At 44.2% G+C, this 17398-nt stretch overlaps 1 protein-coding gene across 4 annotated transcripts in view; it reads left to right on the forward strand.

Annotated features, from left to right (window-relative positions):
• LOC139228929 (uncharacterized) overlaps nt 1–17398 on the forward strand; it is a 157835-nt gene that overhangs the window by 101620 nt on the left and 38817 nt on the right. The window contains exon 1 of one of the 4 annotated variants that reach the window (XM_070860457.1): nt 15287–15558. The exons of the other annotated variants lie outside the window; for them this stretch is intronic. Within the exon in view, the coding sequence (XP_070716558.1) occupies nt 15401–15558 (158 nt within the window). The 5' untranslated portion in view covers nt 15287–15400. Of the gene's footprint in view, nt 1–15286; nt 15559–17398 lie in introns of those variants that run through there. 4 annotated transcript variants of the gene reach the window in all.

Genomic DNA, 17398 nt, shown 5'->3' on the forward strand with positions numbered 1-17398 from the left:
TAGCGCCTTTAACGTAGTAAAACATCCCAAGGTGCTTCACAGGAACATAATCAGACAAAAATGGACACCGAGCCATATAAGGAGATATGACATTATAGCCATTGCAGAAACTTGGCTGAAAGAGGGGCAGGTTTGGCAGATCAATATTCCTGGTTACAGGATCTTTAGACAAGACAGAGAGGTGGTTAAAAAACGGGGGGGGGGGGGGGGGGGCGGGTGGGGGAGGTGTCGTGGTACTGATTAAAGAAACTATTAAAGCGGTGAGGAGGGATGATATGTCAGAGGGATCATCAAATGAGGCCATATGGGTCGAATTGAAAAACAAAAAAGGGGCGATCACACTGCTGGGCGTGTATTATAGAGGGAGATAGAGGAGCAAATATGTAGTCAAATTGCTGTGAAGTCCAAAAATCATAGGGTAGTAATCGTAGGGGATTTTAACTATCCAAATATTGATTGGGACAAATAATAGTGTGAAAGGTATACAGAATGCAGAATTCTTAAAATGCATTCAGGAGAACTTTTTTTGTCAGTATGTAACAAGCCCAACACGAGAGGGGGCGGTTTTGGATTTAGTGTTGGGGAATGAAGCTAGGCAGGTTCAAGGGTATTAGTGGGAGAGCACTTGGGTGCCAGTGACCATAATTCAGTCAGATTCAAGTTAGTTATGGATAAGGACAATGGAATAAAAGTCCCAAATTGGGGAAAAGCTAATTTTGCTAAGTTAAGGAGTGATTTGGCCACAGTGGACTGGAAACAGCTACTTGTGGGTAAATCAGTGTTGGAACAGTGGGAGGCATTCAAGGAGGAGATCCAAAGGCTCAGGCCAAACATGTGCCCTTAAAGAAAAAGGGTGGGAATAATAATTCTAGAGCCTCCTGGATGTCTAGGGATTTACAGGGGAGGATGAAGAAAAAAAGGGAAGCTTATGTCATATACCAACGGCTAAATACTATAGAATCTTTGGAGGAGTACAGAAAGTTAAGAGGCAAAATGAAAAAGGATATTAGTAATGCTAAAAGAGAGCATGAAAAATTCTTGGCTAGTAAAATTAAGGAAAACCCTAAGATGTTCTATAAATATATTAAGAGTAAGAGGGTAACTAAAGAAAGGGTAGGGCCTATTAGAGATCATGAGGGTAATCTTTGTGTAGAGGCGGAAGATGTTGGTAAGATTCTTAATGAATACTTTGTATCTGTTTTCACAAAGGAAAGGGGCAATGCAGATATTGCTATCGAGGAGGAGTGTGATATTCTGGATGAAGTAAACATAGTGAGAGGAAGTATTAAGGGGTTTAGCAGCTTTGAAAGTAGTTAAGTCTCCAGGCCCAGATTAAATGCATCCCAGGCTGTTGAGCGAAGTAAAAGAGGAAATAGCAGAGGCCTTGACCATCATTTTCCAGTCCTCTTTGGATTTGGGCATGATGCTGGAGGATTAGAGGACTGCTAATGTAGTACCCTTGTTTAAGAAGGGAGAAAGGGATAGGTCGAGTAATTGCAGGCCTGTCAGTCTAACCTCTGTGGTGGGAAAATTATTGGAAAAAATCCTGAAAGACAGGATAAATCTACATTTGGAAAGCAAGGATTAATTAGGGACAGTCAGCACGAATTTGTTAAGGGAAGATCGTGTTTGACTAACCTGATTAAATTTTTTGAGGAGGTAACCAAGAGAGTCGATGAGGGTAGTGCGTACGATGTAGTGTATATGGAATTTAGAAAAGCTTTTGATATGGTCCCACATGTAGACTGATCACGAAGGCTAAAGCCCATGGGATCCAGGGCAAAGTGGCAAGTTGGATCCAAAATTGGCTTAGAGGTAGGAAGCAAAGGGTAATAGTTGATGGATGTTTTTATGACTGGAAGGATGTTTCCAGTGGGTTTCCGCAGGGCTCAGTATTGGGTCCCTTGCTTTTTGTGGTATATATCAACGATTTAGATTTGAATATAGGGAGTATGATTAAGAAGTTTGCAGATGACACTAAAATTGGCTGTGTGGTTGATAATGAAGAGCAAAGTCATGGGCTGCAGGAGGATATCAATCGACTGGTCAGGTGGGCAGAGCAGTGGCAAATGGAATTTCATTCAGAGAAGTGTGAGATAATGCACTTTGGGAGGGCTAATAAGGAATGGGTATACATATTAAGCGGTGGGCCACTTAATAGTGTAAATGAACAAATGGACCTTGGTGTGCTTGTCCACAGATCCCTGAAAGTAGCAGGCCAGGTGGATAAGATAGTTAAGAAGGCATACGGAATGCTTGCCTTTATTGGCCGAGGCATAGAATATAAGAGCAGGGAGGTTATGCTTAAATTGTATAATACTTTGGTTAGGCCACAGCTGGAGTACTGCGTGCAGTTCTGGTCGCCGTATTATAGGAAGGACGTGATTGCACTAGAGAGGGTGCAGAGGAGATTTACTAGGATGCTGCCTGGAATGGAGAATCTTAGTTATGAGGACAGATTGGATAGGCTGGGTTTGTCCTCATTGGAACAGAAGAGGTTGAGAGGAGATCTCATTAAGCTGTACAGAATATTGAGGGGCTTGGATATAGTGGATAGCAAGGGCCTATTTCCATTGGTGGAGGGGTCTATTAAGAGGGGACATAATTTTAAGGTGGTTGGTGGAAGATTTAGAGGGGATTTGGGGGAGGGGGGGCTTCTTTACGCAAAGGGTTATGGGGATCTGGAACTCGTTGCCTGGAAGAGTGGTGGATGCAGAAACCCTCACCACATTTAAGAGATGGTTGGATGGGCACTTAAAGTGCCGTAACCTGCAGGGTTACAGACCTAGAGCTGGTAATTGGGATTAGACTGGATTACCTCTTGTTGGCCAGCACAGATATGATGGTAAGTACTGCAGGGAATCGAATACGGCCAGTGTGATCCCTGGATGGGTCAGAGAGGAATTTTCCCAGATTTCTTTCCCCAAATTGGCCTGGGTTTTTATCTGGTTTTTGCCTCTCCCAGGAGATCACATGGCTCTGGTTGGGGTGGAGTGTAGAATGTTTCAGTGTAAGGGGTTTCGCAGTTGTGTGGGGCGGACTGGTTGGGCTGGGTGCTCTTTACCTTTCCACCTTTGTTCATTGTTCATAGCTGACCGAGGGCCGTGTGTCGGCCGGCGCGGACACGATGGGCTGAAATGGCCTCCTTCTGTACTGTAAATTTCTATGTTTCTATTAGGAGACTAAATGCTTGGTGAAAGAGGTAGGTTTTAAGCAGCGTCTTAAAGGAGGAGAGGCAGAAAGATTTGGGGGAGGGAATTCCAGAGCTTGGGGCCTAGATGGCTTTTTTTTATTCGTTCATCAGATGTGGACGTCGCTGGCAAGGCCAGCATTTATTGCCCATCCCTAATTGCGCTTGAGAAGATGGTGGTGAGCCGCCTTCTTGAACTGCTGCAGTCCGTGTGGTGAAGGTACTCCCACAGTGCTGTTAGGGAGGACGTTCCTAGATTTTGACCCAGCGACGATGAAGGAACGGCGATATACTTCCAAGTCAGAATGGTGTGTGACTTCGAGGGGGAACGTGGAGGTGGTGGTTTTCCCATGTGCCTGCTGCCCTTGTCCTAGGTGGAAGAGGCTGCGGGTTTGGGAGGAGCTGCCGAAGAAGCCTTGGCGAGTTGCTGCAGTGCATCTTGTAGATGGTACACACTGCAGCCATGGTGTACCGGTGGTGGAGGGAGCGAAAGTTTAAGGTGGATGGGGTGTCAATCAAGCAGTCTGCTTTGTCCTGGATTCTTGAGTGTTGTTGGAACTGCACTCATCTAGGCAAGTGGAGAGTATTCCATCACACTCCTGGCTTGTGCCTTGTAGATGGCAAAGATACAGCTGCCAATGATGGGGTGAAATTGGAGATGCACAAGAGGCCAGAGTTGGAGGTAAGCAGAGTTCTCAGTGGTTGTAGAGCTGAAGGATGTTAGAGATAGGGAGGAGCAAGATCATGGAGGAATTTGAAAACAATAAGAATTTTAAAATTGAGGCATTGGACACTTAAGCCGCACCCTACACCCAGCTGCACCATCTACCTTGCTTCAACTTCCCCTGTCACTCACAGAATACTTGGCAGATTGTCAAAACTTATCCTCTAGATGAATCTCAATTGTGAATGTTGGTTGTAATGGAGAGTTTCCAATTCAGCATTCTAGCCAATGCTGATGCTTCCTCACCTCCTCATTTTGCTCTTTTTTGTGTTGATTAATGTGAGGAATGTAATTGCTGGGGACTGAAATTTGGGATTCAGTTATAGCTCTTGTAGCCTTAGACTAATTGGGACTAACAAATAGTGACAAACTGTGGATTCGCACTGCACCTGCACTGAGACAACCTAAAGCCTGCTGAGAGAGGAAACTTTCATTCCATGTGTGGGCTAAAATCAGTCTCAGTTCAGAAATGGCAAAGCACAATGCTCTAACTCACTGAACCATCCAGACCCTGTTCTCCCTATTTTCTCAGTTATTTTTCTCTTGCCTACCCAAGTCCTCCCATAATATGGCCCAATGCTTGGCCGACCAATCACTCGTTAACATGTCTTTACCAACGCCACTATGAATTGGCTACAAAAAAGTAGCAAGAGAGTAATCCTGACACCCAGGTCAAATTTCTCAGAATTTTTTTTTTCTCCCTACATTACAACATTGACAACACTTTAAAATTACTTAGTTGGCCATAAAGCGCTTTGGGACATCCTGAGGTCATGAAAGGTGCTATTTAATTGAAAATTCTTTCTTTTCCCATTCCCTCAAAGCACCTTTATGAAAACCTTCAGAATCATGGTATCGCTATGATTCTTCTACCATGTGGACAGTGGTCATGTACACAACTTCCACCACGATGTCACCCTGTCAAGCAGCTGTAATACTGTGGGTAAGATTAATAGTTTCTCCTTTGTGAACAACTTATTTCCTTCTTTCTTTCGGATCCACTGCCACACTTGCTGGTTAGTAGGTTAGATGCCCTACTTCCAAATTCAGCTTTATGCTAATTTTGGGTCACTTGACATCGCATTATTACACATGGCCCTCACTGACCACTCACTACTTTCAGACCAGTAAATCTGCCCATAAAACAAAGCAAAAAAGTAATGGAAACCGTAAAAAATAATTTTGAAACTCATTGGTTAAGTGCACCATTTAGTGAGGTACTGAGCCATACAGAACAGGAAAATACCAGGATTAATACCTGGTCTGTGCTGATTAAGATGATCTCAGCCAGGTTGCGGTGGAGCTGCTACAGTTGGCCTCTACATCCTTGAGCTTAAATGGGGGAATACTCCTGATCGCTATCCAGTGAACTCCTATTGAAAAATGTGTTTATGTTCAGCAGGCGAGAATGAGAATGGGCTCAGTTATGATGTCTATTAATGCTTCAGAATAAATTTTGCAAAGCTGTATTCCCAGTGTGCGGCCTCGCTCGGCAGAAACACAAATCAGAGAATTTTGCATTGCATCAATGTGAGGACACCCGATTCACAGCATTCACAATTTTGGGGGGATTATTTTAAATGTCAAAAAAATTGGGAGTATCACAATTCAGACTTTCAGACCTCCACATCGGATTCTGATCTACACCCTGGTTAAGCAAATATCTGTGTTAAGTGCACAGCCTCATTAAATGTACCGTTTTATGTCTAGTACCCTCATATGACTTGTTTCATTATCATCTCCTTTCACCATCATTCCTTTTGTCATTTAATCACTCCTGCCCTCCACCCTATCACAGACCTTCCCTTTTGTTTTTTCCTTCCCCCTTTCTCTGCCTCTGTATTTGCTTAAAACCAGTTACATCTCTTAACTTTTTCCAGTCCTGATGAAAGGTCATCGACCTGAAACGTTAACTCTGTTTCTCTCTCCACATAACTTGCCTGACCCGCTGAATATTTCCAGCATTTTCTGTTTTTATTTCAGATTTCCAGCATCCACAATATTTTGCCTTCCTATTTAAGATACTGTGGGACGGCATTAGAAAAAGTGCCATAAACACTGCCATCTATTTAAGAGATGACCAATAAACCAAGGCTGGTGGGTCACTCTTTACACTGGTTGTAAATGAATAATAACAAGCTAATGAACTTGACATTGGCTAAATGCACATCAGAGATCTTGGCAGATGAGATATAGAAAGGCCAGAATGGGAAACTAAACTGGTAGCATGAGAGCTACCAGTGTAGTTTCATCAATACCAGTGAGATATTGATGCACTGAGCGAGAAGACTGACTGGAGAGGAAATAGTGGAAGGTTGCACTACCTAAACCTTCTTGTGGAGCAGTTGTGCAGGTGAGACACTGCATACTGCTGGTATAGGATTTGTTATTAGCAGTGACAAAAGGCATCATAAAATGCTTGATGACTACGAAACTACCAATTTTTAAAAAAAGTACTATACCAGTATTAGCAGAGCTTATTTATCAATGTTGAGGTGAAGAGCAATTTAATAGTGATCTAGATGACATGATAATTGCAACATCTTCATTCATCAGCAGTAAACATCCATAGCCTTATAAGCCTAACAAAAAACAAGTCATGTACCAGCCAGCCCAGGAAAAGTGCTACACCAAATCAATTGCCATGATTAGTAATTGGTGTGCACAGATATGTAGGTGTCAGATGGTACAAGCAAAAGTGCAGTGATCTCCTGAAAGAGATTTGGCAACTACACAAACATAAAGAGTAGCAGTCTGTTGATCCAATAGGATGTTTCGTCTGGAAAGTGAAGAAGGAGCTTGCCTATCTTGTCTTGCTCTTAACAGCAATTTGTGCGTACTTTAAGATTAATTCTCTTTCCAATAAGGGTTGTGTCTTCAAATACAAAGGACTTCCACCATAAAAAAACTCCCACCAAATATGTGATGTATCTATCTATATATGTGTGTCTCTAAGTGTGCATATTCTAATGCATCTCACTGGAAGGGAATTAATAGTGAAACCATAAAGCTGAGATGGTAAAGTAACAATTGATGAAATGGTGATAGGGGATGTTAAAGTATAAACTCCAATTAGGGTATAGGGATCATTAAAGGAAATGTTGGGGTTTTGTTGGATCAGCTCCATAAATTGCCATACATTTACAAATCATTCGGTCTGCTTGTTCCCATAGAGATTTTATTTTGTCTAAAATTTCAGAGTTTCTGTCCAAATGCTTTACATTTTCCTTCAGGGATTACGGTATTGTCTGTGTTCAAGATGATTGGCGTCTGGTGCACAATATTATGAGTCTATCTGAAGACTGTGATCTGGAGTTCTAAGAAATAAAACTGTTCATAATATTAGAGAAAATGCCAGATATGCAAACAGTGAGAACAGTGTAATGTATTACAGAAACACTGATTATATACCATCAACTCTTGTAATACTTGAGAGCCATACGAAAGGAGGGTTATATCTGAGTAGTGTAGTACAGGGCCATCTATGTAATTTCTCTATTAAAGAGTCATGATTCATGTGCTGTCGTGGAGCTTGTGATAATTTCAGAGTGTTATTGTGAAGGTCTTTTTGGTTTTCAATTTTCTCCCCTTTTTCTTCCCATGCTTATGAAGGCATTGACTCCTTGCTGGGATGTGATTCCATGGGTGCGAACAGCCCTCTGGTACCTTGCCCAAGTAGGCATTTTTTTTAGATCTGAGCCTATTCAGTGGTGGCAGTCTATTCAACTGTGAGGGCATGATTTTGTGAGTCTAATCCTATCCTTATCCAATGTTCACACGCTCAGACATGTTTCAGCAAGGATCACTGGATTGTCATCAGATTTGGGAACCTTAGCTCGGGGCTCCATGACTAATTGTAGCACCCCTATTGAGATCAGCTAACTTAGAGGGCTCCAGAAATCAAACCTGATGTGGGGCCACCACTTGCTTACCTTGTGATGCATTGTGTTACCATCATGCATCCCTCCCCTCACTGAGATAATCATCTTACGTTGTGTTGAGAAAAAGAAGCTCTGATTACAGACTGAAAGTTACACTCCCTCTGCTGAATTCCCAATTTCAGCTGTGCTGTTGTGGGATGTGCTAACTAAAGGTGAGGCACCACACCTTGAAGGAGTGGGATGGTAGACATGTTGCAGTTAGATGCTTCTTAGGGACTAGTTGCATTGGCAGATGCCAAACAGCAAGTCACCTGTGCACATTGGAGGGGAAAAAAGAACTGTTGTATCCATATATATTTTTATCAGAACTATTTCACGCTTCTTTCCTAAAGGTATTGGGTCATGCTGGCAGGGAGGTGTAGGACAGTAGCAGAATACAGTTACACAGATGCCAACTGCCTTCCATTAGATAACCAAAGTGGCCATTCTTCATTTATAAACCTAGATACTCAGTGTTATTCAACCCTACTGTCCCATCCTACTCTCGCCAACCTTCCCACCCAGCATGCCCACTGGGGTCTAATCTTGCCAATCCCCTCTCCATCCAAATCATCTCCCCCAGCGCTGACCGTGAGGACACTGGCAGTGGGGCAGCCATCACCGACACTCTCTGCATCTCCCTCCAGAATGTTTGTTCACTTGCGAACAAGGCCCTTGCAATCCATGAGCTTATTTTGGATGACTGCATCGACATCATGGGACTGACAGAAAATTGGTTGATGGGTGATGATGCCATACCCTTAAACGAAGCCTCCCTTGCCTGGCTATACCTTACTTGCCCCGTGGTGGTGGTGTGGCTCTCATCATCAAATCACACTTTCTCCTCCTTTGAGCATCTCAACTTATTCCACCCCTCTCACCTCATTTAAAATTCTCGTTCTCGACTGCCCACCCAAGTACCATAAAAATATAATTACTAAGATATCTTAACCTCTTTCCTCCCTTAGCCTCTGCACTGAACAACTTCTCATCTTCAGTGATTTCAACCCCCATTTCAATTTATCACGCTCTCACTCTCCTGAGTTCACAAGCCTCCTATCCTTCCTTAATCCCTCCCTCCATGTAAAATCTCCAACCCATATTCACGGCCATCCCCTCAACCTTGCCATCTCTCGTGGCCTCGCTACTCCCATCGAGTCAATCACAGATAAAGCCATCTCTGACCACTTCCTCGTATCGCTCTCCACCCTTCCACCCCCAGCCCTACTTTCTTCTGTGTCCGCCCCTGAAAAAAACTCTCCCAACTCTCTTACAACTACATTTATGAAATTTCAAATGTCCAACCTTTGGCCCTCCATTCACTATGACATTTCTGCAGCCACCGATCTGCTCAATCACACCCTCACCACCACCTTTGATGCCCTAGTCCCTATTAAGACAATTACTCTCTCTCACCCTGGCCGTTGACCTGAACGAGTACGACAGATAACTGGTTTAGCCATTCACCGCCAGATCTGGCTGGACCACATAAAGCATTATCGGGTCCTGCTCTCGTTGGCCAAAACTGCTCAGTACTCCAGAATCATTCAGGAAGCAAAAATAAACCCCGGCTTCTATTCTCCACTACTAATCGTCTCCTTAAACCCTCTCCCCTGTCTCCTCCACCCTCGCCCTTGACAAGTGCGAGGAACTCAAGGACTTCTTTATCTCTAAGATTGTGACCATCCGTTCAGCTGCCTCTGCCACTTCCCTTCCTTCCCCTAGCCCACCAGGCCAAACTTCCTCTAAGGTTCCCCCCTGCCCTAGCCCTGAACTCACATCTTTCTCCAGTTTCTCTCCCCTCATGACCTCTCCGCGCTCATCTTGTCTGTAAGACCCACTTCCTACTGTCGCGACCCTATTCCCACCAAACTGCTGATCACCCAACTTCCTTTTCTGGCTCCCATGTTAGCTGACACAGTTAACGGTTCTCTTTCCTCAGGTACTGTCCCTCTCTCCCTCAAATCCACCATCATCAACCCTCTCCTCAAAAAAACAACCCTTGACCCCTCCGTCCTTGCAAACTATCACCCCATCTCCAACCTCCCTTTCCTCTCCAAAGTCCTTGAACGTGTTGTTGCCTCTCAAATTTGTGCCCATCTTTCCCGCAACTCCTCTAAACAGGTTTATGCCCCTGCCACAGTACCAAAACGGGTCTCATCAAAGTCACAAGTGACATCCTTTGTGACTGACAAAGGTAAACTATCCCTCCTCGTCCTTCTTGACCTGTCTGCAGCTTCTGACACGGTTGACCACCCTATCCTTCTCCAATGCCTCTCTGGGTGGGACTGCACTCTTCTGGTTCCATTCTTATCTATCTAATCATAACCAGAGAATCATCTGCAACGGCTTCTCTTCCTGCTCCTGCATCATTACCTCTGGTGTCCCCCAAGGATCCATCCTTGGCCCCCTTCTATTTTTCATCCACATGTTGCCCCTTGGCAACATCATCCAAAAACACTGCATCAATTTCCATATGTACAATGATGATATCCAGCTCTACCTCACTACCACTTCTCTCAACCCCTCCACTGTCTCTAAATTGTCCGACATCCAGTTCTGGATGAGCAGAAATTTTCTTCAATTAAATATTGGGAAGATAAAAGCCATTGTTTTCGGTCCCCGCCACAAACTCTATTCTCTAGCCACTGACTCCATCTTTCTCTCCAACATCTGTCTGAGGCTAAACCACACTGTTCGTAACCTTGGCGTCATATTTGACCCTGAAATGAGCTTCTGACTACATAACTGCAGCATAACTAAGACGGTCTATTTCCACCTCCGTAACATCGCCTGTCTCCACCCTTGCCTCAGCTCATCCGCTGCTGAAACTCTCATGCATGCCTTTGTTACCTCTAGATTTGACTATTCCAACGCACTTTGGTTGGCTTCCCATATTCTACCCTACGTAAAGTTGAGGTCATTCAAAACTCAGCTGCCCGTATCCTAACTTTCACCAAGTTCTGTTCGCCTATCACCCCTGTGCTCGCTGACTTACATTGGCTCCAGGTTAAGCAACGCCTTGATTTCAAAATTCTCATCCTTGTTTTCAAATCTCTCCATGGCCTCGCTCCTCCCTATCTCTGTAATCTCTTTCAGCCCCACAATCCCCCAGACATCTACGCTCCTCTAATTCTACCTTCTTGAGCATCCCTGATTATAATCGCGCAACCATTGGTGGCTGTGCCTTCTGTTGCCTAGGCCCTAAGCTCTGGAATTCCCTGCCTAAACCTCTCCGCCTCTCTACCCTTCTTTAAGACGCTCCTTAAAACCTACTTCTTCGACCAAGCTTTTGGTTACCTGCCCTGATTTCTCCGTATGTTTCCTACATTACAACAGTGATTGCACTCCAAAAGTACTTCATCGGCTGTAAAGCGCTTTGAGATATCAGGTGGTCATGAAAGGCGCTATATAAATCCAAGTCTTCCTTTGGTGTCAAATTTTTTGTCTTATACTACTCCTGTGAAACGCCTTGGGATGTTTCACAAAGGGCTAGTTGCACCCTAGGGCATTTGGGGTCACGTGTAGGCCAGACCAGGTAGAGCTCGTAGCTTCCCTTCACTGAAGGAACTTAGTGAAGCTGTTGGGTTTTTTGACAATTTTTCCTCTTGGCAGCCCACACATTACCAGATTTATTAAATTTAATTTCACAACTTTCCACAGTGGGATTTGAACTCGTAGGGCTGGATTTTACTAACCTCGCCGGGTCCGAGGCAGGCGATGTCCTTGGCGAGTCCCGACCCCATAGCTGTGTCGATTCGGACCTCCGACATGATTTTACGATGATGGGGCTTGTTAAGCCCGACCTGCAAAGTTCCCGGCCAATTAAAAGGAAGCGGGTCTGATGACGTCATCTGATGACGCATCAGTGTTTACGTAAAGTCTGTTAATGTGTTGTCAAATATTGAAATCTTTATTTTCTACACTTTGCCTTCTGGACAGATCTGTGTACGCCTGTGGAAGTGGCTTAATGAGTTGCAGTGAATGGTGAGACATAGCGGTGCCCCCCCGCCCAATGGTGATGAGTGTGAAAGGAATGGCTTAGGCATTGTAGGGTGGCTTTATGGTGTTGGTGTGGAGTGGTGCCAACGTGGCGCATCATGTGGCAGCTCGGATGTACAGCATCAAGTGAAGTCAATCAGGCCATGGTGAGGTACTAATGCCCTGTACAGTATCAGGTGATTGCAGAGAAGGTTAGTGCTGTTGTTGGTGATGCTGGTGTGTCTGGTGATGTTGGTGTTGGGGCTCATCGTGTTGGGATTCTGAGGACCAAGGTGTGATTTTTTTCAAGGGCACCGATGCTGTTGGAAAAGATGCTAGCTGAAGTTGACATGACAGAAGAGAGGTTGCTCCAAGGAGGTGACACTGGATAGAGAGTTCATGCAAACACTTCAAACCTCTACAAAGCTGGCAAGTGTATTCCAAATCCTGAAGACTCTAGCTTCGAAGATTGAGAATTGAACAGCTGTGAAATGGTAGCTTTTATACCACTTTTGCAACTGTCAACTATTCACAGTAATGGAAAGTCATTGAGAACCTGACACATTACCTGACGTGATCACCTAGCGACGGGAACCTCAAAATCTTGGAAAAATTGTTAGGACCTGGTAAAATGCTGCTTATTCTTTAGTATCTCAATTGCCTGACCTGCCACTTTGTGCCGGCTCTGCAAACCGCAGGCAGAGCTGGCACTTGGAGAATTAACAAGGAGGCGGGTTCAGAGCGGACTTCTGCCCTGCTGTCAATCACTGCCATTTTGCAGCAAACCCGCCTCCAAACTCAACGCTTGCAGCACAGTAAAATTCTGGGTTACTGATTCAGTACCGTTACCACAGGTTACCATACTCTTTTAAGAACATAAGAACATAAGAATTAGGAACAGGAGTAGGCCATCTAGCCCCTCGAGCCTGCTCCGCCATTCAATAAGATCATGGCTGATCTGGTCATGGACTCAGCTCCACTTACCCGCCCGCTCCCCGTAACCCTTAATTCCCTTATTGCTTAAAAATCTATCTATCTGTGACTTGAATACATTCAATGAGCTAGCCTCAACTGCTTCCTTGGGCAGAGAATTCCACAGATTCACAACTCTCTGGGAGAAGAAATTCCTTCTCAACTCGGTTTTAAATTGGCTCCCCCGTATTTTGAGGCTGTGCCCCCTAGTTCTAGTCTCCCTGACCAGTGGAAACAACCTCTCCGCCTCTATCTTGTCTATCCCTTTCATGATTTTAAATGTTTCTATAAGATCACCCCTCATCCTTCTGAACTCCAACGAGTAAAGACCCAGTCTATTCAATCTATCATCATAAGGTAACCCCCTCATCTCCGGAATCAGCCTAGTGAATCGTCTCTGCACCCCCTCCAAAGCCAGTATATCCTTCCTTAAGTAAGGTGACCAAAACTGCACGCAGTATTCCAGGTGTGGCCTTACCAATACCCTATACATTTGCAGCAGGACCTCCCTGCTTTTGTACTCCATCCCTCTTGCAATGAAGGCCAACATTCCATTCGTCTTCCTGATTACCTGCTGCACCCGCAAACTAACTTTTTGGGATTCATGCACAAGGACCCCTAGGTCCCTCTGCACCTCAGCATGTTGTAATTTCTCCCCATTCAAATAATATTCCCTTTTACTGTTTTTTTCACCAAGGTGGATGACCTCACACTTTCCGACATTGTATTCCACCTGCCAAACCTTAGCCCATTCGCTTAACCTATCCAAATCTCTTTGCAGCCTCTCTGAGTCCTCTACACAACCCGCTTTCCCACTAATCTTTGTGCCATCTGCAAATTTTGTTACACTACACTCTGTCCCCTCTTCCAGGTCATCTATGTATATTGTAAACAGTTGTGGTCCCAGCACCGATCCCTGTGGCACACCACTAACCACCGATTTCCAACCTGAAAAGGACCCATTTATCCCAACTCTCTGCTTTCTGTTCGCCAGCCAATTCTCTATCCATGCTATTACATTTCCTCTGACTCCGCGTACCTCTGTCTTCTGCAGTAACCTTTTGTGTTTGCACCTTATCGAATGCCTTTTGGAAATCTAAATACACCACATCCATCGGTACACCTCTATCCACCATGCTCGTTATATCCTCAACGAATTCCAGTAAATTTTCTGCTAATGAGATTCCTCATGCGCAATTGCAGTACCTGGGAAATAAATCCTACCAAAAATGATGGCTTGGAACTCGATGGGCACAACCCAGAATTTAGACCTGAAAATATGCCCATCTGCCGATGTCAAGTTACACTCAAATTGTCTGCGAATCTCATTGGAAGACGCCCGCACGTAAAATGGGTCATAAATCAGCAAAAACAATCGGGGCCTCAAGGAATAGAGAAACTCACACCATATATTTCTTATTTAAGCATGAACATTTCAACTCATTCAACCATTATCCATTCACAATAGGCACAGCGGGACCGATTTTAATCCTACTTGCTCAGCAGAAACCTGGCGGGTGGACAATTAAAATCACCCTGGCTCTTACCTGTCTGAAAGCCACCATGATTGCAACATCTGCAATTATAACTTCCTGTCCTGAGCGGGCAAGGACACGCGCCTGAAGTCAACAGGGTCTTTCTTTACATATGTATCTCTGCGGCCCAATGATATAATTGAGAACTAACTGCAATTTTAACTCGGGCTTGAACGGGGAATCCACCTGGAATTAAAATCAGGGCCAGCATGTTTAAGAACCTAAAATCGGGGAAACTTTTTAATGTGATTGTTACTTATGCCATAAAAATGCATGAAAAGAAGCAGTGCCGGTCTCAGTGAGGTTAAATTAAAAAAACACAAAAAAATTGCAATAAAACACCAGTAAAATGACTTTATTTCCTGCTGCGCCTGAAAGTCTGGTTGTAATTTGAAGAGACCATCTTGAGCAAGCGCAATAGCAGGAAACTGTATAAAGCCAAAATTCCACAATTTTTTAGACCGCGTATTTGAGTTGCACCCATATCTCTGGGCACAAATGCTAAGGGAATTTGCAACATGTGTCATCATGGGATGTCACATTTGTAACAAAACATAACTTGGCCTCACTAAAGGGAAAGTCACAGCTGAAATCAATTCGATTGTTAACCCAGCGTCACATCGTCGCATTTTTCCTGCAGGCCTTAGTGGATAGTTGTAAGAAGCTGGAATAGTGACTGGTTTTGCTCTAACTTGTTGCAGATAGGGCTGGAATGTGAGACCTCACCATGTAGCCCACTTGTGCATGGAGTTACCAGAGAAAACGTAAAAAATATACTGAAAATAAACTATTTAGGTTGAGCAACTCAAAATCATTTAAAAAAAAAATTTCAAAACGTGAACGATAATATAAATTACTTTTAGCGTTTGCTGCAGCCTCACGCGGAACTATTTTTGCGGTGGGGACGCAAGTTTGTTTTTGTTAAATAAAACCTTCCCGCTTTAACGAGGGGGCGCGGAGATTTTTTGGCGCCGAGTTTGCAACATTTGAGCAGCTGGTGACAGTCGAAATATCACAAAAGCACCGAGCGGAGCGGCGGGAGATTTAAACCAGACTCCAGCGAGTTTAACTCGCTGACATGGCCGAAGAGAAGAAACTGAAGTTAAAGCGGAAGAGAGTTACCGCCCAACCCAAGAGGGAGCTGAACTCCAAGCCTCGGCTCACGGATGTCTGCCATCTAATTACACAAAGCGGTAATAACCCTCCCAGAGAGCAGCCAGGAGCAGAGAGGAAGGAGTAAGTGAGCCGGGCTTAGGCCTTGTTTAGTTTCTCATTAAAAGAGGCAGTGTTAAAGGGCCCACGTCTCTACAGTGAGGGTAAGGACAAACTGAGTGGTTACAGGTCTACAGAATAAAAAGAAAGATACTTAATTTTGTGGAGAAAAACACCAGTGCAATTCTAATGGGCTGAAAGGCCTGTTTCTGTGCCGTACCTTATTCTCTGATGGCCGTGAATCTGTGTCCTAGTACAGTGGTTTTTGTGTTCCTATCTTTCAAAAAAGATACTGATTAAACACAAGCTTACAATTCAGGTTGCGCAATCAAGTCCACCTCCGTGTACATGAAATAAAAGGGAAATCTGAATAATGTAAAGGGAGTTTTACTCTGCACTTAACTTGTTCTTTGCCTAGCTCTATGATGGCACTAAGTGCTTGAAATTGACATTGTTCCATACCCAGTACTGACAACTTTCATTTTAATAGGCATAGTTTAGAAATGTTTTGGCTTAAGTGCAATAGCATATTGGTACCAATAAGTTCAGTAAGGCTTGTATCTCTTTCAAACATCTCAAAGCACTTCACATACAATGAAGTACTTTGAAGTGCAGTCACTTGGGTAAGGAAATGCAGCAGCCATTTTGCACACAGCAAAATCCCACAAACAGCAGTGAGATGAATGACCAATTGATCTTGCTCGGAAACTGGGAGAATTAACTGGTCCTCTTCAAACAATGCCCTGGATCTATAACATTCATCTGAACAACCAGAATAGACAGAGGCGGTTTGTTTTAATGCTTCATCTGCAGGACAGCAACTCTGACAGTGCCGCACTCCCTCAATGCTGCACTGCACCTGGTTATGTTTTCAAAGAAAGAACTTGCATTTAAATAGCACCTTTCAACAACAACTTTTGTTTATATAGCGCTTTTAACATAGTAAAACATCCCAAGGCGCTTCACAGCAGTGTTACAAGACAAAACAGATAAATTTGACACCGAACCACATAAGAAATTATGGCAGATAACCAAAAGCTTGGTTAAAGAGCTTAGGACCCAAACAGCTGAAGGCACAGCCACCGATGGTTGAGCAGTTATAATGAGGGATGCTCAAGAGGGCAGAATTTGAGGAGCGCAGACATCTTGTGTGGTTGTGAGGTTGAAATAGATTAGAGCTAGGGAGGGGCAAGGCCATGGAGCGATTTGTAAACAAGGTTGAGAATTTTGAAATCGAGGCATTGTTTAACTAGGAGCCAATGTAGGTCACCAAGCACAGGGGTGATGGGTGATCGCCTAGGTTGTGAACAATCTGGTTCAGCCTCAGATAGATGCTGGGGAGAGGGATGAAGTCAGTGGTTAGGGAACGCAGTTTGTGGCGGGGACCAAACATAATGGCTTCGGTCTTCCCAATATTTAATTGGAGAAAATTTTTGCTCATATAGTACTGGATGTTAGACAAGCAGTCTGACAATTTAGAGACCAAAGAGGGGTCGAGAGAAGTGGTGTAGAGGTAGAACTGGGTTTCGTCAGCGTACATGTGGAAACTGACTCCGTGTTTTCAGATATCGCCAAGGGGCAGCATAGAGATGAGAAATAAGAGGGGGCCAAGGATAGATTCTTGGGGGACACCAGAGGTAATGATGCAGGAGTGGGAAGAGAAGCCATTGCTGGACATTTTCTGGCTACGATTAGATAGATAAAAATGGAACCCAGGCAAGTGCAGTCCCACTTAGCTTGATGATGGTGGAGAGGCGTTGGAGGAGGATGTGTCAAAGGCTACAGACAGGTCCATGAGGACGAGGAGGGATAGTTTACCTTTGTCATAGTCACAAAGGATGTCTGTGACTTTCATGAGAGCCAT

Source organism: Pristiophorus japonicus, chromosome 18 (assembly GCF_044704955.1).
Source record: "Pristiophorus japonicus isolate sPriJap1 chromosome 18, sPriJap1.hap1, whole genome shotgun sequence".
Lineage (NCBI taxonomy): Eukaryota > Metazoa > Chordata > Chondrichthyes > Pristiophoridae > Pristiophorus > Pristiophorus japonicus.